Source organism: Crotalus tigris, unplaced genomic scaffold (assembly GCF_016545835.1).
Source record: "Crotalus tigris isolate CLP2741 ecotype Arizona unplaced genomic scaffold, ASM1654583v1 scf7180000018525.42219311030:4301911, whole genome shotgun sequence".
Classification (NCBI taxonomy): domain Eukaryota; kingdom Metazoa; phylum Chordata; class Lepidosauria; order Squamata; family Viperidae; genus Crotalus; species Crotalus tigris.
Genome location: NW_024097057.1, coordinates 2,257,228 through 2,278,536, shown reverse-complemented (window position 1 = coordinate 2,278,536; position 21,309 = coordinate 2,257,228). Strand labels below are relative to the sequence as shown.

General features: G+C 41.2%; 1 protein-coding gene across 7 annotated transcripts in view; it reads left to right on the top strand.

Annotated features, from left to right (window-relative positions):
* The window catches only part of GARRE1 (granule associated Rac and RHOG effector 1), a 33,503-nt gene extending 13,969 nt beyond the window's left edge, over nucleotides 1-19,534 (top strand). For 6 of the 7 annotated variants that reach the window (XM_039353677.1, XM_039353676.1, XM_039353675.1 and 3 more), the window contains 12 exons: nucleotides 6,107-6,313; nucleotides 7,165-7,299; nucleotides 7,462-7,557; nucleotides 7,661-7,822; nucleotides 11,317-11,475; nucleotides 13,067-13,164; nucleotides 13,502-13,627; nucleotides 14,534-15,528; nucleotides 16,129-16,294; nucleotides 16,678-16,812; nucleotides 17,730-17,808; nucleotides 18,024-18,335. In XM_039353677.1, coding sequence (XP_039209611.1) covers nucleotides 6,107-6,313; nucleotides 7,165-7,299; nucleotides 7,462-7,557; nucleotides 7,661-7,822; nucleotides 11,317-11,475; nucleotides 13,067-13,164; nucleotides 13,502-13,627; nucleotides 14,534-15,528; nucleotides 16,129-16,294; nucleotides 16,678-16,812; nucleotides 17,730-17,808; nucleotides 18,024-18,335 — 2,670 coding nt within the window. Of the gene's footprint in view, nucleotides 1-6,106; nucleotides 6,314-7,164; nucleotides 7,300-7,461; nucleotides 7,558-7,660; nucleotides 7,823-11,316; nucleotides 11,476-13,066; nucleotides 13,165-13,501; nucleotides 13,628-14,533; nucleotides 15,529-16,128; nucleotides 16,295-16,677; nucleotides 16,813-17,729; nucleotides 17,809-18,023 lie in introns of all 7 variants that reach the window. The other variant, XM_039353681.1, reaches the window with a different exon arrangement.
* Nucleotides 19,535-21,309: the final 1,775 nt, after the last annotated feature.

Below are 21,309 nucleotides of genomic sequence, written 5' to 3'. Positions count from 1 at the left end.
TCACAAGAGATCTAGGTCCAGCCCACCATGAATGCCTTCTTAATTCCCGCTCATTTCCCTTGACCGTTAGTAGCTCAGATTTTTGTAGAGAGCTTAAACTTGCAATAAATCTTTATACTCATTTGAACTACCTGATTCTCCCGATTTCCCTGCGCTTGACATTTCTGCATTCTTTTTTTGTATTGTGATGACCAACACTGAATGCAATAAGTGTGGACTTACTAAGGCAGTATAAAGCAATAACACTTCATGCAACCTTGATACTATCTCTCTGTTGATGCTACTTATGCTGTACTAGAACACCTCCAAGGTCCCTTCCAACTCCTATCCTACCCTATCCTATCCTATCCTATCCTATCCTATCCTAATAAATCAAATAGATCCTTTATTAGAAAGAACAAATAGAGCCTAAATGTATGGTAACATTCTATATTGCAACTTAATCTACCAAATGACCTTATAAGAATTGGGTTAGTGGTGAATTATTTGGACCCTGTACATGCCAGCATATTTTTATGTTAATGCTTTGCTTTGCTATCATCTTATTCTGGCCTGGTCAGAAGATTTGATTCTTACACCGACTTCACTTTAAGTTTAATATAATAGTAAAGGATCTAGTTACTTTTTTGCTATTACAATTATTATTGTAATTCAAATGACATCTGTGGAGAAAGCAAGAAGAATACCAACAGATTATCTTGAGGACATGATTTAAAAAATACTGTTGCAAGGAGGTTTTGATAAGAATCAATTTTTTTCTTGCATAAATGCTTGTTAAACAGCAAGATTATGCTGCTCCAGCTTAGCAATATCTTTCTCTATACTGTCAATAGCTTTCTGCACATCTTTTTCTTAAGCTTCTGGTTGCTTTGTGTTCTCTGTGTTTTTGTAAGAGATACAAGAAAACTATTCCTTGTTCTAAATTTGCAAAACTCTCCTGTGCAACTGGTACTATTAGCTAAATTTTCTGCATTCCTGCTCTCTATATCCATCCCAACAGTTTGCCTTAGGCATTTCTGTACTAAGTAAAAATGACAGGTGTCACTTTATTTTTATTGCTGATACCACATGTGTGCTACCTTGCCATTTGCATTAGGGAGTACACAGTCAGAAGTGCATTTTTCTTTTCGCATAATGCTAAATATATTTACATCATTTATAATTTGGGACATGTAAGTATATATGAATGAAGTTACATTGGAATATGTCTCCCTTTATTATAGATAGCCTTGATTGTTCTCTGTTTGTTCCTGTCTGAGTTTATGTGTAAGATGATTAAAATATTATTTCTAGTCTTCAGAGCTGTTAAGCTTCAGTGATGTTAATAGTGAGGATAGCAAGCTGTGTGTACTTTATACATAAAGTAATTTAGGTGTTTAGGTTAAACACTCTGATGGTAAAATCTATACAACAGTCTACATACAGAAGCTGCAGTATGTTCATCTTGGGAGGTTTTTAAGAAAAGGCTGGACAGCCTTTCTTGAGGATGATTTAGTAGGCTTTCTGGCACAGTTTAACAGAATAACAGAAGACAGTAGTTTTCGACTTACGACAGTAATGGAGCCTGCCTGTTACTGTCGGAAGTCAAGTTATATGTTAAGTGAAATGCATAATTAAGGTCCTTCCCGTCCCTGCTTTCTCCAATCCAGTCTTTAAACGAATGCGTAAATCGTTAGGTAGAGCCCACAGTGACTTGGGTGGGAGGCCTGGTGCAGGCAGATGGGCACCCCCACATTCTGAGATATCTCATGCTCAGCTTCCTGCCCCTTGGGTTCCCCAAAGCCCTGTGGGCCTCTTCCATACCCCACCCTGTCACAATCAGGCCGCTCCGTTGCTGGGCCACGCCACGTGGCACAATCCAGGAGAAGGAACACTGCTGCTTTTGCTCCCCTTGCAAAAGGGGCAGCAGCGTTGGGGAGGAACGGATGGTGAAGGGAGTGAAAGCAACAGTGTTTCTTCTCCTGGATTGTGTGTAAAGGTAGTGTGGCTTGCAAGGGGAGCAAAAGCAGCAGGATTTCTTCTGGATTGTGTCCCATGGCCCAGCAATGGCCAGCAAGGGAGTGGCCTTCCCTACTCTGACTTCCTAAGCTCTGGATATCTTCAAAAAGTGAGTGAGCAAATGGTGATTGGGGGTACGTGGAACCTGGTGGGGTGGCAAGGCAGGCCAGTGCCTTTGGGGAGCTGGCAGGTCAAGATGGGAGGGAAATAGGTGGGTGAGTGTGCTGCAGCATGTCCACGTGAATTCTGATGAGCTTATGTTCCATCCTTATTCAGATGCTTAGCAACTGCCATGTGCCCACTCCTCCAAGCTCACACTGGGTTGTAATTGAGAAAAAATAAAAAAATGTCATCCCTTCCACTTACAATCTGTGTAAATTATTCAAGTGATGATGATTTGTGCACCTAGATGACCTTTTAACATAAAACACATTTTCTTGCATCTCAATCTGCAACATTTTGAAGGAAAACCACTATTTTAAATGGATATAGAGTTGTATGTTCTGAAGTTTTGTAAATTAAGCTGGCTGTGTTGACAGTCTGTTCTGTAATGTCAACTTCTTTTTATTTATCATAATAGTATGGAGCTGCATATTCTTTGTATTATCACGTGCTCTCTGATATTTTCAGAATAAATATTAAAGTAAATATATTAAATACATTATTTTAAGTTAAATGAATTGGACTCAAAACCAATAGTTTTTGTTTCTTTAAGAGGTTTTGCAAAGCCCCTAAGTGGTGCAATTCTTTTCTGGTACTTTCTTGTTGAATACTTAAAATAATGAAACTTCCCAGAGAAGTCAGTCGGCATACCTAAGCTGTTAGGTTTAAGCTTTGTAGGAAGAAAGGAAATGATTGAATTGTAATGGAATGTCAGAAGAGACTAGAGGAGTGAGCCACTACTATAAGCAGTTCTACTCAAGTAGATTTAGGTTCGACCATTTCTGACCCATTCTTGTTAATAAATAAATAAATGAAGCAAGGGGAAAAGTTAATAGGACCATATGTTCTTCGGTCTGTGAAACCCTTTTGATTATCATTCTTTTTTTATCATAGAATCTTCAAAATACCGGCATCAGTTAATTTGATAAAAATACACTGCTCTTTTCCAGATTCCATTGGCAATAATATCACGTATAAAATACAGAGGGTTTTTTTAGTTACATAAGTAGATGACAAAAGTAGTAGCTGAAATTATTTCTGTGTATTTAATAAAGCTTCTGTAATAGGATAGGCATCTGAAACTTTACTAGAACACCTGAATTTTATTTTAATTTGCATATGAATCAAATACTGAACATTAGACTAGATGACCTCTGAGTTGCATACAAATGTATGAGTCTATGAAAAAGCATATTTATTCTAGGAAATAGTTTCTGCGCTATAGCTATTAAAATGTTATCCTGACAACTTTTTAGTATATCAAAAGGATTTTATTTGAAGGCTAATGAAAACCCTGTTAATAAGTTTTCCAAGAATTAGGTACTGCCCAATTCCAGATAAACTCTGGGTGGCTTAGTATAAGAACAAATAAAAATATAGAATCAAAGTAGGAAATGTTAGATAAGATTGTGAATGCAGGTAGCAACACAAAAACCTTGTTCCCTGCTGCCTGGGAGAACAGCCGGGTCTTTAAATCCACAAGAGCACCAGATTTCAAGGGGAACCTCATTCCAGAAGAGACTAAGAAGGTTCTAAGCTTCCCATAGATAGCACTGCTTGATCAAAGGAACCCAAAGCATACCAATTCTACCAGATTGAACCATCTGGATTGACACCAGAAGAGATTGGCATCAGGTAACAGAGTCCGCACGAATCGCACACGGAAGCATACTGGGAAGCAGTGCAGCTTGCAAAACAGAGGTCTTGCATTGACATGTTGAAGCATGCCCATTACTGCTATTGCTGTTGCATTCTGGACCATTTGAAGCTTCTGAGTAGTATTTAAAAGCAGTTCGTGCAAAGTGCATTGCAGTGATCAAATCATGAAATGACTAGTGATATGCAGGTAGTTCTCAGCTAATGACTGAAATTTCCATCACAAAGTGATGTGATTGTAAACAGCAGTGCCACACGACTGCATCGCTTAGCAACAGAAATCCTGGCATTGCTGTCTTTAACACTGGTCATTAGCTGTGAACCCACCCGATCAAAACTACTCTGGCTTAGTCCCTCACAATCTTGAATTTCAGTAAGATAAGGGACCGTCTCCTCTTCAACTCCTTCCCCCATCTGTGCCCTTTTGGCCACCCTGCAACCTGCCTTGTGAGACAGCAAGCAGCTCCAGAACTGTGGAGCCTGTGGCTGCTTGTTGTCCTGGGACTTCTTGGCATGCTGCTGCTCTGGGGCTGTAAAAAGCAAAGCCACAGCCATCCCTGGAAGTCTCAACCATCATAGCCCCCGGTACAAAGCTACAGACCTGACATTCCCTATGATACTCCGTGCAAGTAAAAGAAACAAGATAGGACACTTACTGATGTTTTTGTACTCTGTTGTTGGAGAAAATTCCAAAGAATAATATGGACAGCCAAAATAAACCAATGGATCATCAAACAAATCAACCCTGGATTTTCATTCAAGTCACAAATGCGTCACAGGCTGAAATTGTACTACTTCGGACAGATTATGTGAAGACCTATCTCTCTGGAGAAGGCTCTATGCTGGGAAAAATAGTAGGAAAGAGTTTTAGTTTTGATTTTAGTTTAATTTATTGTTTATTAATTAGTATGAGCATATTAAATACAATAAGATAACTAATGCTGTGTATTGGGATATAAAAATATTCAGTGAAATAATCATGTAAGATCATCCCCTTGGCAGTGAACCCCAAACTAATCTAAGCTGGAAGCTCTCGAGTTGAATGGTTTTAGCTGTAAACATGGCAGTTTTTCTTAAGGTACATGATGAGTCTGTGCCTTGGAGGAGGTAAGAGCTTATTGATGGGCTGTCTTGCCAATTAGTGACTTTAAATGCTATGCTCTGGCTGAAGCATTTAATGGACAGTCAAAGAGGATATGAGTGATGTCCTCTATTTGTGGTGGGCCACATATACATCTCTTTTCTGGATGAGGTACTTGATGAAATTATCCATGTTTAAAATCGAGTTCAAACCTTGCACTGGTTAGGGCTATTCTTTGATTTTGTATCACACCATAGTTAGATATGTTGTAAAATGGTCTGAGCCAACATTTTAACGATTTAATGTTAGTACCGTAAATGTCACTTTATCAACTTGAGCACTAGTATTAACCCTCTTGTTTGAACATGTCCTTGACTTGGCCGACTGAGATTAAATATGGGCATGAATATCCCTGGAGTGAGATGGTTTTGGAAACTGATTTTAACATGTTGATAGGATGGAACATGCCAGACTGTTTGACAAGACACTTTTTGATAATTCATTATGATCCCCCAAAAGAACCTTCTATCAATAGTTGAAAGCTTGAATTGTTGTACAGCTGTGGATGGAGTGGATGCCTATTTTAGCTCTATTTGCAGAGGCAGGGGTGTTTTATTTGTTCCCAGAATGGATCTTAAGAAGTGAGTGTGGGTTTTTTCAAGCAATGATGTTTGTGACAATCCCCACAGTTTTGCACTATAAGTCACTATAGGTGCTACTTTAGCCTTATATAGATGGTCCTCAGATTTGATGGTAATTGGGAACAGAATTTCTGTTGCTAAGTGATACGGTCATAAAGTGCATGATCATGTGACCCTATTCCTTAGCAATGGCAATCCCACAGCCCCAGTTGCCACTGTAACCCCAAGACCAAACAGGTTGTTGAGTGGGAAAAGAAAAGAGGGTGGTGGGCACCACAGGGGGATGATGGAGCTATGGGCAGGTGCTGTGGAGCATGGGCAAATGAAAAAGCAGTGGAAGCAGGAGCTACCTCTGACTTCCTACCAGCTTCCCCATTGCTTGTGGGAGGCTGGCAGAAAGGGTTTGCAGTGGTGATCCTGTGACACGGGACTCTGCACCTCTCATAAGGGAGGGTTGGTTGTCATTCACCCAAATTGTGATCACATGATTGTGGGGATATTGTGATGGTTGCAACTTCATGAAAAACTGCCAACTTCATGGTTTATTTATTTATTCTTATTTTAACAGGTACTTGGACGCTGCTTTTTGACCGTGATGCAGGTTCACTTCCAGTTTCTCTCCCAGGCTTTGCAGAAAGTCCAGCCAGTGGCTCAGTCATGCTTCAGTGAGGCTGCAGCCCAAGGAAGAAAAGATCCTGGCCTGAGGGAGACATCCGGCGTGAGCCCCACAGCCGAACTGGATGAAGCAACACGGTCCTGGAAGGGAGCAAGAGAGGTGGGATTGCGCTGCTGTGCGGAGACGTCAGCAGTTCTCAATTCAGGCTCCCATCACCTTTAACCGGGAGATGGAAAATTGTTGCCATGCCCTTCACCTAGCACTGAATTGATCTTGGCTTCCTTTAGGGTAGCTAGGTTTCCAGGTCTAGGGAATTTCTTTACGGCCACGTTCAGAAGACCTGCTTAATTACATCAAAGAGATTGGTGGGATGTGCAACAGGAAAGTTAACCCAGCCAATCGGACTTAAAGGGGCCACTTTTAGCCCCTAATAATTAACATAATTAACACTTCTAATTTTTTTAACAGAGACAGAATCTTAAAATGCTGTATTAATTAATTAACATTCATTAGTGACTGGAAACTCCGAAATGACTTTTTGCCAAAAAAAAGAAAAAGAATGAACTTGTGATTTTTGAGTTTGATGAGTAGAAAGGATAGATTGTGGGAAAAAAATTATGTTGTAGCCTTAGAAGGAGAGGGTAAAATATAAATGTAACTGCTGATAAGAAAATGGAAGCCACTTCTTTATAACTTTTTTCTTTTCTTCTTTCTTATTACTTTCATTTCCTTTCCTCTTTCAAAATCTGTACTATTTTTGTTTTAAAAATGTTTTCAAAAATGATACAAAAAGAGTTATATTTGCATAGTTAGTCCCTTTGTCTGTCATGATGAGGTGATCTTTGATCAGAGTTTTGTTTTGTTTGATCACTGCAAAGCGGCAGGGTCTCTTTCCTAAACTTTAACTAAGGTCCCAATATGATATAAATTATGAAATTTAACCTCACTAAACAATTTAAAATTACTTCTGTCATTTTGTCACCTTCACATTTCCTGCCATCTATTTAAAGGCTACTTCGCGGCTTCGAGAGAAAGACGGATGTTTGGCTGGAATTCAGGTCCAGCAACTCTTCTGCTCCCAGAATGTGGCCATTCCAGAGCACCAGCTAAAAGAGCTGAACTTGAAAACAGACAGTGCTTTGCAGGTCAGTTTCCCTAGTGGGATTATTTTCTTTAATGTCTAGACCTCACACAACCACAGATCCATATTAACGAGTGATTGAATACCGAATCGGTTTTCCTTTTTTAGGTTTTATGGACAGTCTGTATTTATCTCTTATGAGATGCTTTTTTTGTACATGTATCAGGCATACAAGGTTGCTTTGGAAAGTTTGGGTCACTGTGAATATGCAATGAAGGCTGGTTTCCACTTGAATCCAAAGGCAATTGAAGAAAGCTTGCAGGTAAGAGCCTCTTTCTCTGGATCCAGTCAAGGGGATCCACTAAAACTGCTGGGTAACAATTAAATTGTTACGTTTTGCTTTGGCCTTTTGTGTCTTGCAAAAGGGCTGTTGCAGTGAAGCTGAAGCCCAGCAGACTGGACGGAGACAGACTCCCTCTCAGCCGATTCAGTGTGAGCTGCCAACAGTTCCCATCCAGATAGGGGCCCACTTTCTGAAAGGAATCTCCTTCAATGAATCTGCAGCAGATAATTTAAAACTGAAAACGGTAAGTCTCTAAATGAAATAGTTTGCATTGTCAAATCTTTTACTGCTTTGAGTAGAACCTTGTGTGCTGAAAACATAGAGGCAAAGAGCAGGCCTTTGAAAATTGGTGTTACTGGGACAAGTATATTCATGAGAAGGTAAAGTTGAATTAGGCGCAAAAACCAGTTCTGTGTTCAGCTAAGAAAACCTCTCTGCCATTTTACTTGGGCATCTTTTCTGCTTTGCGTCAGGCCATCCTGAACTTCTCTAACAGTTTCTTCTTGTGTTCAGAATGGCTTTGGGTGGTCATGGTTTGCTTCCTTGTCTCAATTTGGGCAGCACACTTTTACCTGTAATTGCAAGGAAACTCCTCCTCACGTGAACTTAGCCTCTGTGTCTTGGTCTAACCTTCCAATTCTTGCTGTGCTCCTCCTCATGGTGGCAGGGCTGGAGGTGGTGGCTGCAGGGAACAAGGTATGTTGCTAATTCTGGCAATCCTTTAGGGATTTTTTGCCGACATAAGGATTGAAAAGATCGTACTTTATACATAAGAGATGGGCTAGGATGGGATACATTTTGCAACCTCAAAAGAGGTGAAGGAGTCACTGAATTTGTTTACACTTGTGATGAAGATTGGAAATCAATCTTTATTTCTTCATTGTATTACTTTTTTCTTGCATGTTTACTCCTATTGTCTTTTAAGTTTAATTTGTATTAAATTTTACTATTATAATCAACATTCTTAATAAAAATTGTGTGCATATGTGTATGTGGTTGGATAGCATAGTGGCTAAAACACTGTCCTTTGATGTGGGAGACTGGGGCTCAAATCCTGGATGGTACCTAGTTTACCAATAGGGATCCTTGAGCAAAGACCCTGCCTACTTTGTGTATGAGAATGAAACAAACTTAAGAGTTATGCCGGCTCACATGTCACCTCGATTAACAAGCATCACATTTGTGAAACCAACAACCTGAAGATAAGTGAACTACTGAAACAAACCGTATATGGATTAAATGAGAGAACCTGGAATTGATAAAATGCTACTATAACTGTAGTCCTGATCAGAGGAGACATATGATCAATATGGATGGACAGAAAACCTACGTCCAATGTTTCAACATAATGAAGAGGAAGCTGTTCTCACACCTTGAGGTAGATCAACTGTATATTACATTCCTGACTCAAGAAGAATTGGAAAAACAACTGGATGCGCAACCAACATCTGAATCTGGAAAGTTTCCACCCCCTCCATTACAGAGCACAAATACTAATATGGCATATAAGATCATGGATCAATTAGCTGCCGGCTACCAAGACCCAGTGGAGAAGTACTGTCAGATTGTACGCAAGAAGACGCCAGTAGAACCCTCATGACAATCCTTATTACCATCATAATTTAACCCAGTGATACACTATAGCTGCTGTAATCCTGGGATGCTTGGCTGCATAATTTAAAATAAGATCCTCTTCTCCCCGCCTCCCCCAGAAAATTAGGCTAAAAGTTTTGATTAAGGCATCTCAGAGAGTAATTAGTCGATAGAACTACAGACGGTTATGGAGATTAAGGATAAGACTCGATTACTGAAAAAATACAAGGGCCCGACTACCTGAAACCTTAGAGAATGCTGAACAAAGGCTTACAGCACTTAAGGAGATACGCGAGAGAAGCAGAGGCTAAGAAGATAACTGGCCAGTTCTCCAAAGAACCCTCCAAGATGTACTCCTAACAGCAGTTCAATAACAAGGTAACAGCAGAACCACCAACAGCAGAAACTCAACCAGACTGGAAGAACATATTGTAGAAAGAGAAGATACGTAACACCAGTGCAAACTGGCTGCAGGACCTGAGAGTCATCGACAGCAATCTCCCAGAACATGAACCGGTCACCATCACAGTAACAGACATTCAACAAGAGTCTCTCTCTGAGGGTGATGGGTGGTTCAGAAATGTGAAAAATAAATAAAAATGAAATAAACAATGGGTTAAGAACATGAACAGCTGAACAATAACCGGCCTGGACATGATCCATGTCTACTGACTGAAGAAACCAAAAGCAGTGAATGAATGTTTAGCATCATCGATGCTGCTAACAGCCGACTTCCACCCAGAGAGGACACAGGACAGTGCCAATTGTGAAGGACCCCCACAAGGAAAGAAACCATCCCACTACCGGTCAATAACCTTTCTCTTCACAACATGGAAAGTCCTATTAGACTTCCAGAATGCTGTTAGAAGAGACAAGAAGCAGTATTATAACATCTGTAAAGACATTGAAGACGGAAACAAATACAGAAAAACATAGCCCCCCTCAAATATTAGAAGACATGTCACCGATAGTCCTTCTCTTTGTTAGAATAGACATACCCAGTTCCTGCAACTGTTCATCATACGCTTTATCATCTTTGTTGCTATTCTCTTCCCTCTTTCTGGAGTTCTCAGAACATAATAAAAGCAGTTTTTTTGTAGCCTCCAGTAACCTAAGATGAAGTCCATCTGGCCCCACAAACTACAGTTCTCTTAAATTGGTTATATTCTTATATTCCCCTTCTCTAACCTCTTTTTTCTCCAGTGTCACAATGATGGTCAACTAGGACTCCAATTTCTTCTGGTTCAAAATAGGAATTAAGATGTTCTGCCTTCTTGCCATCGCCACTTTTTCTTTGGATTGAGCTATACCTCCCTGGAAATGACTATATTCTTCTTCTTACATTTCTTATAGATTTCCCTTTTAACTCTTATGATTCATTCTGTTAGCATAGTCTATCTACATGATAGACTATGAACTCTACATATTTTTTCTGTTGCTATCAATTGGCATAGTATATCTTTGCTGCAGAAAACCAGTAGTTTTCATTAAAATGTGTGAAAAGAGTTGCTTCTTTTCACGTTCTTTTTATATTTCAATGATTCTACATTGAAATTATGGCCTTGAAACTGTAAATATCTTTATAGGCAGATTCTGTCCATGATTAATTAAATATAATTAGATAGAAATCCTTCTCTCTGCTATCCCTCTTGCTCTGGGATTCCTATTGTTGGGAGAATTTCAGCTGAGAACAGTGTTCCACTTGAAATCTCATATCCTGGCTCTGGTTTTCAGTTATGGAAAGAGTTGGATTTAATGACAAACATAAAAATTAAAGCAAACAACCTCTCTTTAAACTATCCCCAAATCTCTCTAACATGATGGTTTCATGCATTGTTTCTTTCTCTCCACTCAGTACCACTTTCCAACATTCTCTTGTACTGCTTCTGGATGCCATTGGCATTTCCTTTGATCCTGTCCATGTGCACATCGAATAATTGGAGCTGGAACGGGGGCGTGGCAATGCCTGGAAGCAGTAAGTTTGTGGGAAACTGGTGAAGTTTGGCTTGGGCCATCATAACTTGAGCAAGAGTAATATAAGTAGGAATGCTAGATGTCAGCAGTGCAAAATATATTGAGTTGGAATGGGGAATATTTATGTTGCTTGTTTTTTGCTTAACTTCTCCCCCTTGTGTATATTGACAGCACACTATGATACAATTAATTAAAGAAGCTGGCTACCATAATGGAATGACCCCAAGAGATGACTCTCCTGTGACAGAAGTCCTGAATCAAGTTTGCCCTTCTACATGGCGGGGAGCCTGTAAAACTGCTGTACAGTTGTTGTTTGGACAAGCTGGGCTGGTAAGTAGCGGTGGATTGACGGCTGTATCAAGGCGACCAACGTTAAGGGAAGGCAGGAGTGGAAGGCAGATCATTTAGTCCTGAAAGAGTAGCATTCAGTTACAGCTGTTGGCCTGCCGCAAAATGATGGATTCAAGGTTTGGCCTCTTTTTCTTCATTTTGTTTCTCTCAATCTTCCTGTTTCTCTGTTTTGTCACTCTTGAGATGATCCCGCTTATGCTTTTGTGTTGATTCCTACCCTTGAGTTTCTTTCTCTGGTCTTTGCAAGTATTGCTGATAACAACTCTTGTCCATGTAGGGGATTCAGTTTGGACTAAGTTTGCTTTTGGCACATAGCACAGTATCATTAACCAGCATCTTCTTCATGATCCTTGTTTTGGGGAGGTTGTATAACCCAGAGAAAAATGATTCTGAGCAGAAGTTTATACATATCTCCCTCTATGGAACACTAAGTTTCACTAGTTTCATCTACTTTACCATGTTTTTCCTTGAATTGTGAGAAACAGAGATGTTTGGGTGGGCTTTTTTTAGCTACCTATTGTAGCAGCTTATTTTTGAATTTGATGTGGGAAAATATTTATATTCCTGGACAGATTATTTTTCATCCTAACTTCAGGCAGTTGCTTTTTTCCTCCACCCACAGGGGGGAAATTAAAGGTGGGTATATAGGTTGTCCTCGACTTAAACAGCCATTCGTTTAGTGACATTCAAAGTTACAGTGGCACTGAAAAAAGCGATTTATGACCAGTTTTCACACTTTGGACTGTTGCGGCATCCCCATGGTCACCTGGTTAAAATTTGAGCCCGTGGCCAGTGGCGTGTATTTATGAGTCTGAGTGACTTTTGAACCCCAGTTAAGCTCCATTGTTTCTGGTGAGTGGAACAGAAACCACTTCGGGCGCTTTACAGAGGCACAGAAGCAGCTTCAGGAAGTCCACTGCGTTGCTTCTAGTTGACTGCACTAGTGAAGATCCTGTTTGGGTGTTGGTGGAGAAGGAAACATCTGTACAGGAAGAACAATGGATGCTGGAAGTCATTTCCCAGGCCGGGTGTGTGGAAGCTTAATTGGCTGGGATTGAATAGCTTGCTTCCTCCGAAGGTGCCGTGGGTATTCCACCATTAAAATCCGCTGCCACAGAGTGCAGACAGTTTGAGGCATCTGAGGGATGAGAACAAAGCTTTTGTCCAAGTGACCAGAGGGTGGTCAGGATTCGTTTTTTCCAATCTTGTCTAGCAGTTTACAGGAGTAACCAAGATTAAAATGGATCCCTTGAGTTCAAATGTTTATACCTTTCCAAAAAAGCACACAAAGGAAGATTACATTATTAGCTGATGAAAAATGCTTAGTGAAATGCTTGCCTCTTTAAATACATCCTGAACTTTCTTACTCTTACATTTCACGATTATTTCAGCAGCTCCTCACAACTGTAAATACCATTCACACATATCTCTTTATTAAAAGTTTTCGATTAGAGTTTAGCTCCCCAGGGGCCCTGGTGGCTGTTATAAAATGATTTGTTGTTAAGTTTGAAGAGGGTCATTCTAGTACTTTTAAAGTGGCAGTTGCTTACTTATTTTTCTTTGCAATTAGGTGGTTGTAGACACAGCACAGAATGAAAACAAAGAAGCTTATGCACCACAAATCAGCTTAGAAGGTTCCAGAATTGTGGTTCAAGTCCCATCAACTTGGTAATTAGAATTTGCTACTTAAGGAAACCCAAAACAGCATTGTGCGTGCCTCTGTGTGTGGAAAAAGTTAAGAAATCTTATTAAAAATCTCACTGTGGTTTACAGTATCATAAAAACTATCCTAATACAGTAAATTGAAGGAAGCAAATAGTTTAAGTCACGCAGCTGATAATTACAGTGGTAATCAGTTTTGAATGATCTCTGGAAGCTTCACTTCACACGAAGAGCCTGCCTAACCTTTGTCAAAAGATTGTCCCGTGTCATGATCAGAACATTAGTAATCTGATCATTAATTACATTAGTAATCTGGAAATATCTGATTCTCCATCTGCATCAGGTGCCTGAAAGAAGACCCAGCCACAATGTCTCTGCTGCAGAGGAGTCTGGATCCAGAGAAAATGTTAGGACTGGTAGATGTACTTTATACTGCCGTGTTTGACCTAAATCGCTGGAAAGAAGGAAGGTTGGTAGGCCTGACTGTGGCCACAATTGGTACAGAATTAGCATTGCATAACACTCCTCACTCAGGTGAAAATGACTGTGAGAAGCTTCATCTCGTAGTTGTTCAAGCCACTTATACTAGGAATCAGAATTTCTGGGCAGCAGCATTTGACATGGTAGGAAAACCTTGGTGGGTTTTGGGTTTTTTTGCATACACATCTTAGCTTCCTATTTCAATTTATATGCCTCTGAGAAATCTGCTTTAACATGTTGCTTTGAAATGGAGTGGGTGGGAGTGGACACAGAGAAATCCAGAGGCAAGAGGATGTGATCTCTCCATAGGAAGGGACTGATCCCCCCAAACTCAGATCAGAACACCACTCCCTGAGAGAGAGAGACTAGATCTGATATGTGACCTCTCCTGTCGGTTGGCTCTGCATAAGCTGTAACTTGTCCCTGGTGTCCAGGAACTCCTGAACCAGCCTTGGTACTAGGTTCAAAGAAGGCAGCTCATAGTTCCCCAGGACCATAAGCCTCGGGGGCTCCACTGCCCACCTAGCCATGGAGTTGTGGATCTCAGGCAGTTGCAGCTCTACTGCAAGGAGAGAGGTAAACAAATAGAAATCCTAACTGATCTGTATGGCTCAACCTCACCTAGTAAGTCTCCCATCCAGCTATGTCTGGGACAGCACACCTGAAGGCCTTTGGAAACAATCACCGGCTTCCATACCTGCCCTGGAGTCTTGGCTAATGGCACATCCAAAACCCAGGGGGGCACATTACAGAGAGGAGACACAGACACATCTGGTTTCAGTAATAAAGGCAGGTGGACTGTTTGTTTATGTTTTGTTCATTCCTGAATCGCATGTTTATATATTTTTCTAAGTAATTTTTTAACCTGAACTAGAAGGTCATTTTTGTTTCCCAGGGAGCAAGTGTTGCCCTACATTCAGATCCAACTCCAACGCGACAGCTCTGACTTCGGAAGTCACACTGACTTACCATCTGGAAACGGCAGCAAAGCAACGGGTGGCTTGCAGAAGACTTTCTCAAAGTTGACATCACGATTTACCAAAAAAACTTCTTGTACAAGTTCAAACAACAGTGGAAATTACTCCATTCCTAATATACCTTCTAAAACCCATTTTATAACTAACAACTCAGAGGACAAAGCAAAACTACCAAGTAATGCGGATGCTCGGCTGCAAAGTATTTTGAACCTTGGCAACTTTCCGAGGGTCCTTGAGCCCGCCCAGCTGATGCAGAGCTCAAACCATCATGGAGTCAACGGCCTCCTTGAAAGGCAAGAGGGAGGCATTGTAGAAGATGGTAAGGATGCCAAGGGCATGAATTTACCAACTGACCAGGAAATGCAGGAGGTCATCGATTTCCTTTCGGGTTTCAACATGGGCAAGTCCCAACAGACTTCTCCCCTAACGAGGAGAAGAACCTCGGTTGCCTCCTCTTCTGCAGCAGCAGAACAGAAAGCGGCTGCTGTGCAGCTGCCATCCCTACAGTCGTCATCTCACACCCCACTGCACCATCTTCAGCCGGGGCTGCCCCAGCAGCCCCATCCCCAGAAACCCCAACAGCAGCAGCAGCAGCAGCACTATCAGCCCTTGCGCCAGCCCATCGGGTCGCAGCAGCGCCCACCCAGTAAGTGGCCCGGGGGTCCCAACCAGCCGCCAGGCCAGACTGTTGGGCCAGGGCTGTCCTCGCTGCCTCAGTGGGGCACCCATGCCTTCTCCGATCTGAGCTCTGATTTATACAGCCTGGGCCTGGTGAACAGCTACATGGATAACATGATGTCGGAGATGCTGGGGCAAAAATCTCAAGGGCCGAGAAATAACACCTGGCCAAATCGTGACCAAAGCGATGGGATCTTTGGGGTGCTGGGAGAATTTGTACCTTTTGACCCTGCAGGTGAGCTCAACTAATCAACACGTTATTTTACAGCACCTTGAATGTCTCCAGATGTTTTTGAGCACCAGGGCATTCTCTTGAGCTAGCAGCCGCCTCCTGTAGGGGCAGCATGGTTTTGAGTTCAATCTGAAATTTTCTCTCCTCCTTTGGCCTAAATTGCTTTATTTTGTTATTGTTTTTCAGCTTGGTGAGCTAATTTGTGTTTCTGCTTTTGATAACATAACTGTTACTATAAGCAACTAACAGCCACTTTTTATAATGATTGTTTTATTTGTACGCCTTTTTCGATCAGCAAAGTAAGTTTCCTTCAGTGGTCCATGAGCATCAGGCGGTCACCGCATCCATCACATGGGCGATTGCCTGTGCTGCTGCTTTGCTCATGGCTTGCATTACACAAAGACAATTTGCCAGGAAAGCACTTTTCTGTGTGGTGCTGAATATTCAGCATTCAACAAACATTCTGGACTACTAACGGGTTTCTTAGGCATGCCCATGGATTCAGGCACAACCGAGGGGTAGCTTGCTAAGCATAAAGAATTAAATAAGGGATAATTGGGGAAGAAATAGCTGATTGATAGAGATTTCTTTTCTTCTGCCCAGTTGGCTCAGATCCAGAGTTTGCCCGCTATGTGGCTGGGGTCAGCCAGGCCATGCAACAGAAAAGGCAGGCGCAACACTTTCGTCGCCCCAGCAACACACGTAGCAACTGGTCTCATCCTGATGACCTGCACAGGACCTGGCCCTTCCCAGAGTATTTCACAGATGGGTAAGGAGCCCTTGGCAGCTCTTCTTTGTATACTGCACTGTGCAAACTATTAATAGAAATGTAGTAAATTGGCTTTAATTGATTGTTGAGGCTGTTTTGTTGATCCAGTACATTTTATTTTATAGATTAAATGCTTATGCCATACTTCTCTTAATGGTACACGTGAATAAGCAATGCCTCTATTTTTCCTTTTAAGAGGAATATTTAGCTAAGAATAATTCCAAACACAGGAACTTAAGCTACAAGGTAAATATTTTACCTTGTAGCTTAGTGAATTGGAGATTGTTCCTTGAGATCTTGCCCTATCAAGATTAACTCTGAACCCCACTTTCCCCAGCTCCTTGGGGAGCCCCTCTCAATCCTGCCTTGCTGCTTCTTTGTAGGGAGATGACCAATAGCTGGTCAGGGACTCAGGGGGACTCTGCCAGTTCCAGTGATGAGGCCTCCTCTGCCAATGGAGACAGTTTGTTTTCCATGTTCTCAGGGCCTGACATCGTGGCTGCTGTCAAACAAAGAAGGTACGTCAAACAAGGAACCTTTGACTTTAATTTTTTCCCTTGTCTTAGCAGGAATCACAAAAGAAGCTCCGTTTTGAAATTCAGATCTCTCTCCTTTCTTACCACACCTGAACTGATTCCTCAACTTATTATATAGATTTACATAGTAAATTTGGGGGGGGGGGTTGAGGGCTGAGCGCTGAGTGGTAGAATTTGAATAGGTTGAAGATGCAGACATGGACTGGTTGTAGTGCCTCTGTTTTTGTGGAGTCAGGATAATTGCTGTAAAGTAATTACGAAGAGTGTCTGTGTGGGAATGTCTCACCTGTCAAGGTAACAAAAGAATGGAGCTGGTGTGAATTGGGTAAGGGTCCAGTCTTGTGTCAGAGCCAGTAAATGTGTTCACACAATTTCAGGATGCATCAATGTATCTCAAGGGTAATCCAAAGATCTGGGCTTGCATGGCATGTTGAATCTTTGCTTGGATATCCAGTAGGTCATTGTTAAACATGCTTGAACTAGATGAATTCCTGGCTGGATCCGACGAGATTGAACCCAGTTTAGAGATGATAGGGGGAGCAATTACAACTTCCCACAGTTATTCCAGAAGAATACTAGGGTGCTAATTGATAGAATGCTGAAGCGCAATTCTCAGAGCATTGTGTGTAGATAGGTGGGTTGGAATCGGTTAATGTTAGAGGGGATCCCTTGGTCTAGCATATTTGGGGGGGGGGGTGCCGCCATGCCTTCTCTCAGTTTGACTATAGAATTACTGAATACAGGATTGCATTGATTAAACAGTATTTTCCTATTAAACTATCACGACATTTTCCTTCATTGAAATGAATATATATAAATCATTTATTGCTTATAAATTGCTTCAAAGCTGCAAACAAATTTACTAAATAAATAAATCAACATTTTTATTGTTTTTTCAGAAAACACAGCAGCGGGGAACAAGACACAAGCACACTTCCTTCACCACCACTCCTTTCCACCGTGGATGATCATAACCAGGCAAGTACAAAAATGATTGAAGGAGCCATTAAGCAGTTAGTTGTATTAACAATAATGTGGAAGGCTATGTCAAGAGCTGATTTAAGATCCTATGTAAAGGCAAAGGGCCGGAGGGAGGTTGGGGGAGAGCATGAGGTTCTTTCTCTGTCTGATTGTCTTTTATGCCTGGCTTGGGGACAGAGTTTGACGCTCAGATGTCCGTGTTGCTCTTGCAGGACAATAAAACTAAAACGTGGCCCCCAAAGGCTCCTTGGCAACATTCGCAGCCAGGCCAGAATATGTCTTTCTATCAGCTAAGCAGCCCTGCCAGCCACTGGAACGACCCCATGCAGATCCTACCATCTCCCGTTTGGTCAGCCGCCAACGACTGCACTCCGCCCGCAGGGATGGCCTCCCCGTTTGCCTACAGCCAGCAGCCTCAGCAGTCGCCTCCATTGCCCCCGTCTCAGCACAAGCAGGGGCACAAGGGCTTTAAGTCTTTCCCGGGCAAGCATGAGCGTCGGCCGTCCTACCTACCGCAGTACTGACGCGCCTCCGTTTCCTCCCGGCCAGAGAAGCAGCTGAGGACCAAAGTCTTTGGTATGATCCAGGCTTGCTTTGTTTCTGTCTGCTGGATGTGATGTGGGGTGACAGCTTTGGTAGTGAGTCTCTCATTCCTTGCAGCACTTGGCACACAGTGTCTACACAACTCTAAACTGTGACCCTTTCAAAGCATATGGACTCCCCGGTAACAAATGGTGACACTCTTACTTACCACAGAAACACTGTATTTTATAGCTATTTTTTCATATAGATTTATAGTTACCATTTCTTGCTAAAACAGATTTGAGTATTTTTAAGCCAATCTAGCAGTTTTGCTCAATGCTCATTTTCTTCAGATTTCTAATTGACAAAATTATAAAGTCTTCACTCTGATTTTCACAAGCTGTGGTAGCTTTTTTAATGCAGCAGTTGTCAATATGCCGCACAAACTCTTTGAAACAGGAGTAGGGCAAACAACAACTGAAAATCTAATTCTTTCCAGTTATTTAGTTTGTGCAAAACAGCTGGAAACTGCTCAAGGTCTGTGAAGTGATCTGGCCAATCAGTGAACACCCTCCACCTCCATAAAGTCCTTTCGGTGGAGTTATGACACTACATTTGATACTTTTACATTTGGCCAAAGGCATTATCCATACAGTGCTCTTTAAATATATGAAAGAATAGTTAAGACTACTTGCAAATATAAGTCTTATTTCAGTGCTAGACTTAGTGTGTAAAAACATGAGCTGGCTCAGAATAGAGAGAACTTAAAACGCTATTTTTTTGTAGTGCTAAGAATTAAAATAAACTACGTTCAGTCAATATGTGCCATTAAATAAATGAACCTGTGGAATTAGAAATATCTTCCAACCAAAGTGGATCTGGGGAATGATTGGTGCTTCAAATGGGAAAAAGGTAAATATGTATAGTGATCCCATTGTATATTAATTGAAGTGAGAGAAGTCTTTATAAAACCTATTTAAATTTTCATATTTCATCTTTGAAAGAGTAATTATAAACCACAATATTTTCTGGTATAAAGGTTTTTGACAGTATTAATATTATTTTTATATTTTCTTAATTCATATCATTCTAATACATTGACAAGTAAATGGGTTATTAGTTATAAATACACATAGTTTTTGATGAAGATAAAAGCACATTTAAGTTCCCATTTTCTACAAACTTACATGTGTGTATTAAAGATACTATACATATATATATATATATATATATATATATATATATATATATATATATATATATATATATATATAAAAACACTAAATGTTGGGGTGGATAGCATAAAAGCCCATCCACCTTCTGCTTGTGCGCCGTTTGGCCATCTTGGCAGGCCTAAAATGTTACTTTTTGTGCTGGTTAAGGATGCCAATGTTGCCTGTATTTATGATATTGTCATCTTGTTTCCTGAAATCCCATCCTTACCATGTTTACAGAACTGTTTGCTGTGCATAACTTTACAGTCATGTGCTTTGCACAATCAGTGTGGCTTCTGTCTGTACATTGTTAATGTTCTGTACTTTCTGCTAAAATGTTGGTGAATTTAAGTGATTTTGAGTCTCAAGTATACAATTGAAAACTTGTATTGGACCTTAAAATTGATTGCAGTTGTATGCCACAAGGCTTTCAAGTACAGATATATGTTGTGTTGAGATTTGCTATAGAGCATTTAAGCTGCTGCTGCTGCTGCTGCTGCAGTTGAGTGACAAATGCAAACATTGGCAATTTTCTAAAATTGAAGTTAAATAGTGGAAATGCAGGTGAATCATTTTTTGTCTAGTAGGTGCTGCATCCTCCACTGCTTCCAGTTATTCTGAACACCTATAATTTCCCCAAGTATTGGCAAGCAAGGTTTCACCCAGCCACGTGCAAGGGGCATGGTGCTTAGTCAGATTATCTTTTAATGCAGTACTTATGTGAATAACTAATGCTTTGGAACTGGAACTGTACCTTTTGTTTTTAATGTTGAAGCACCTGTAAGTAAAAACAACCCTATTTGCTTTATTAAAGATATATCTTTAATAATAGGTTATATCATGTTAAAATAAGATATATCCAAAAAATGAGTACAATTATGTTGAAAGTTATTCTCCTGCTGTGGCTGGAGAGAATCGTTAGCTGGGCTTATTCCAACAGACAGGAACAATTTTGGGGTGCCCAATGTGGGAGTAAGAGACTACCTCTTATTGGAAGTTGGGAGGTAGCTCCTACTCTACTGATTCTACAGTACAATTGATAATACTGCCCCAAGGCAGGAGCAGGGGGCTGCCTCCCAGATACCTGCCTGCTCCGTCCCATGAATCAGAACCTTCAGTAGATCTCTTTCCACTATAAGCTACCTGCTACCTGGATCACAGTATCTTAATAGTCCCTGAAAATCAGACCTTCCAAGGGGTCTTCTGTGTCTAGCCTCAATTCGCTCTGCTAGCCCAGATACTGCACTTGATACATCTGAAGACCATAACTGATTAAGAAAAGCCTGATATCCAAAATGATGCAACTCCGCAAATCCCACCTTTCTCAGCCAGCGAACCCAGCTGCACTCCGGGGTCTTCTGCTTGGTCCTGAAAGGGCTGCTCTGCCCACCTGTTGAATCTCTTAGGAGCACATAAACTTCCTCCTGCAAAGTTAGCTTCCTTGTAGGCGGTTGTTTGGAAAGGATCTTTCAGGCCTTCAGGGACCCATTCAGGATTCCCCTATCACATTCCAGGCAGTTCCACTCTCTGTGGCACACAAGGTCTCTACTGGCTGTGCTTCTGTTGACGTTACTGCACTCTAGAGAAGCAGTGACACAAATGGCATGTCCTTTAAAGCCCATCTTCATTATTCTCTGACAATTACCAAGTGAGTTCTATGCCTACATGGTGTTCAGGCCTTGTCTGCAGGTGAGGTGTCCCACCCTATATAACCCCCACCACAAGCAGCACAGGCCCGGGCCTTTTCCGTTAGTGCTTCTCT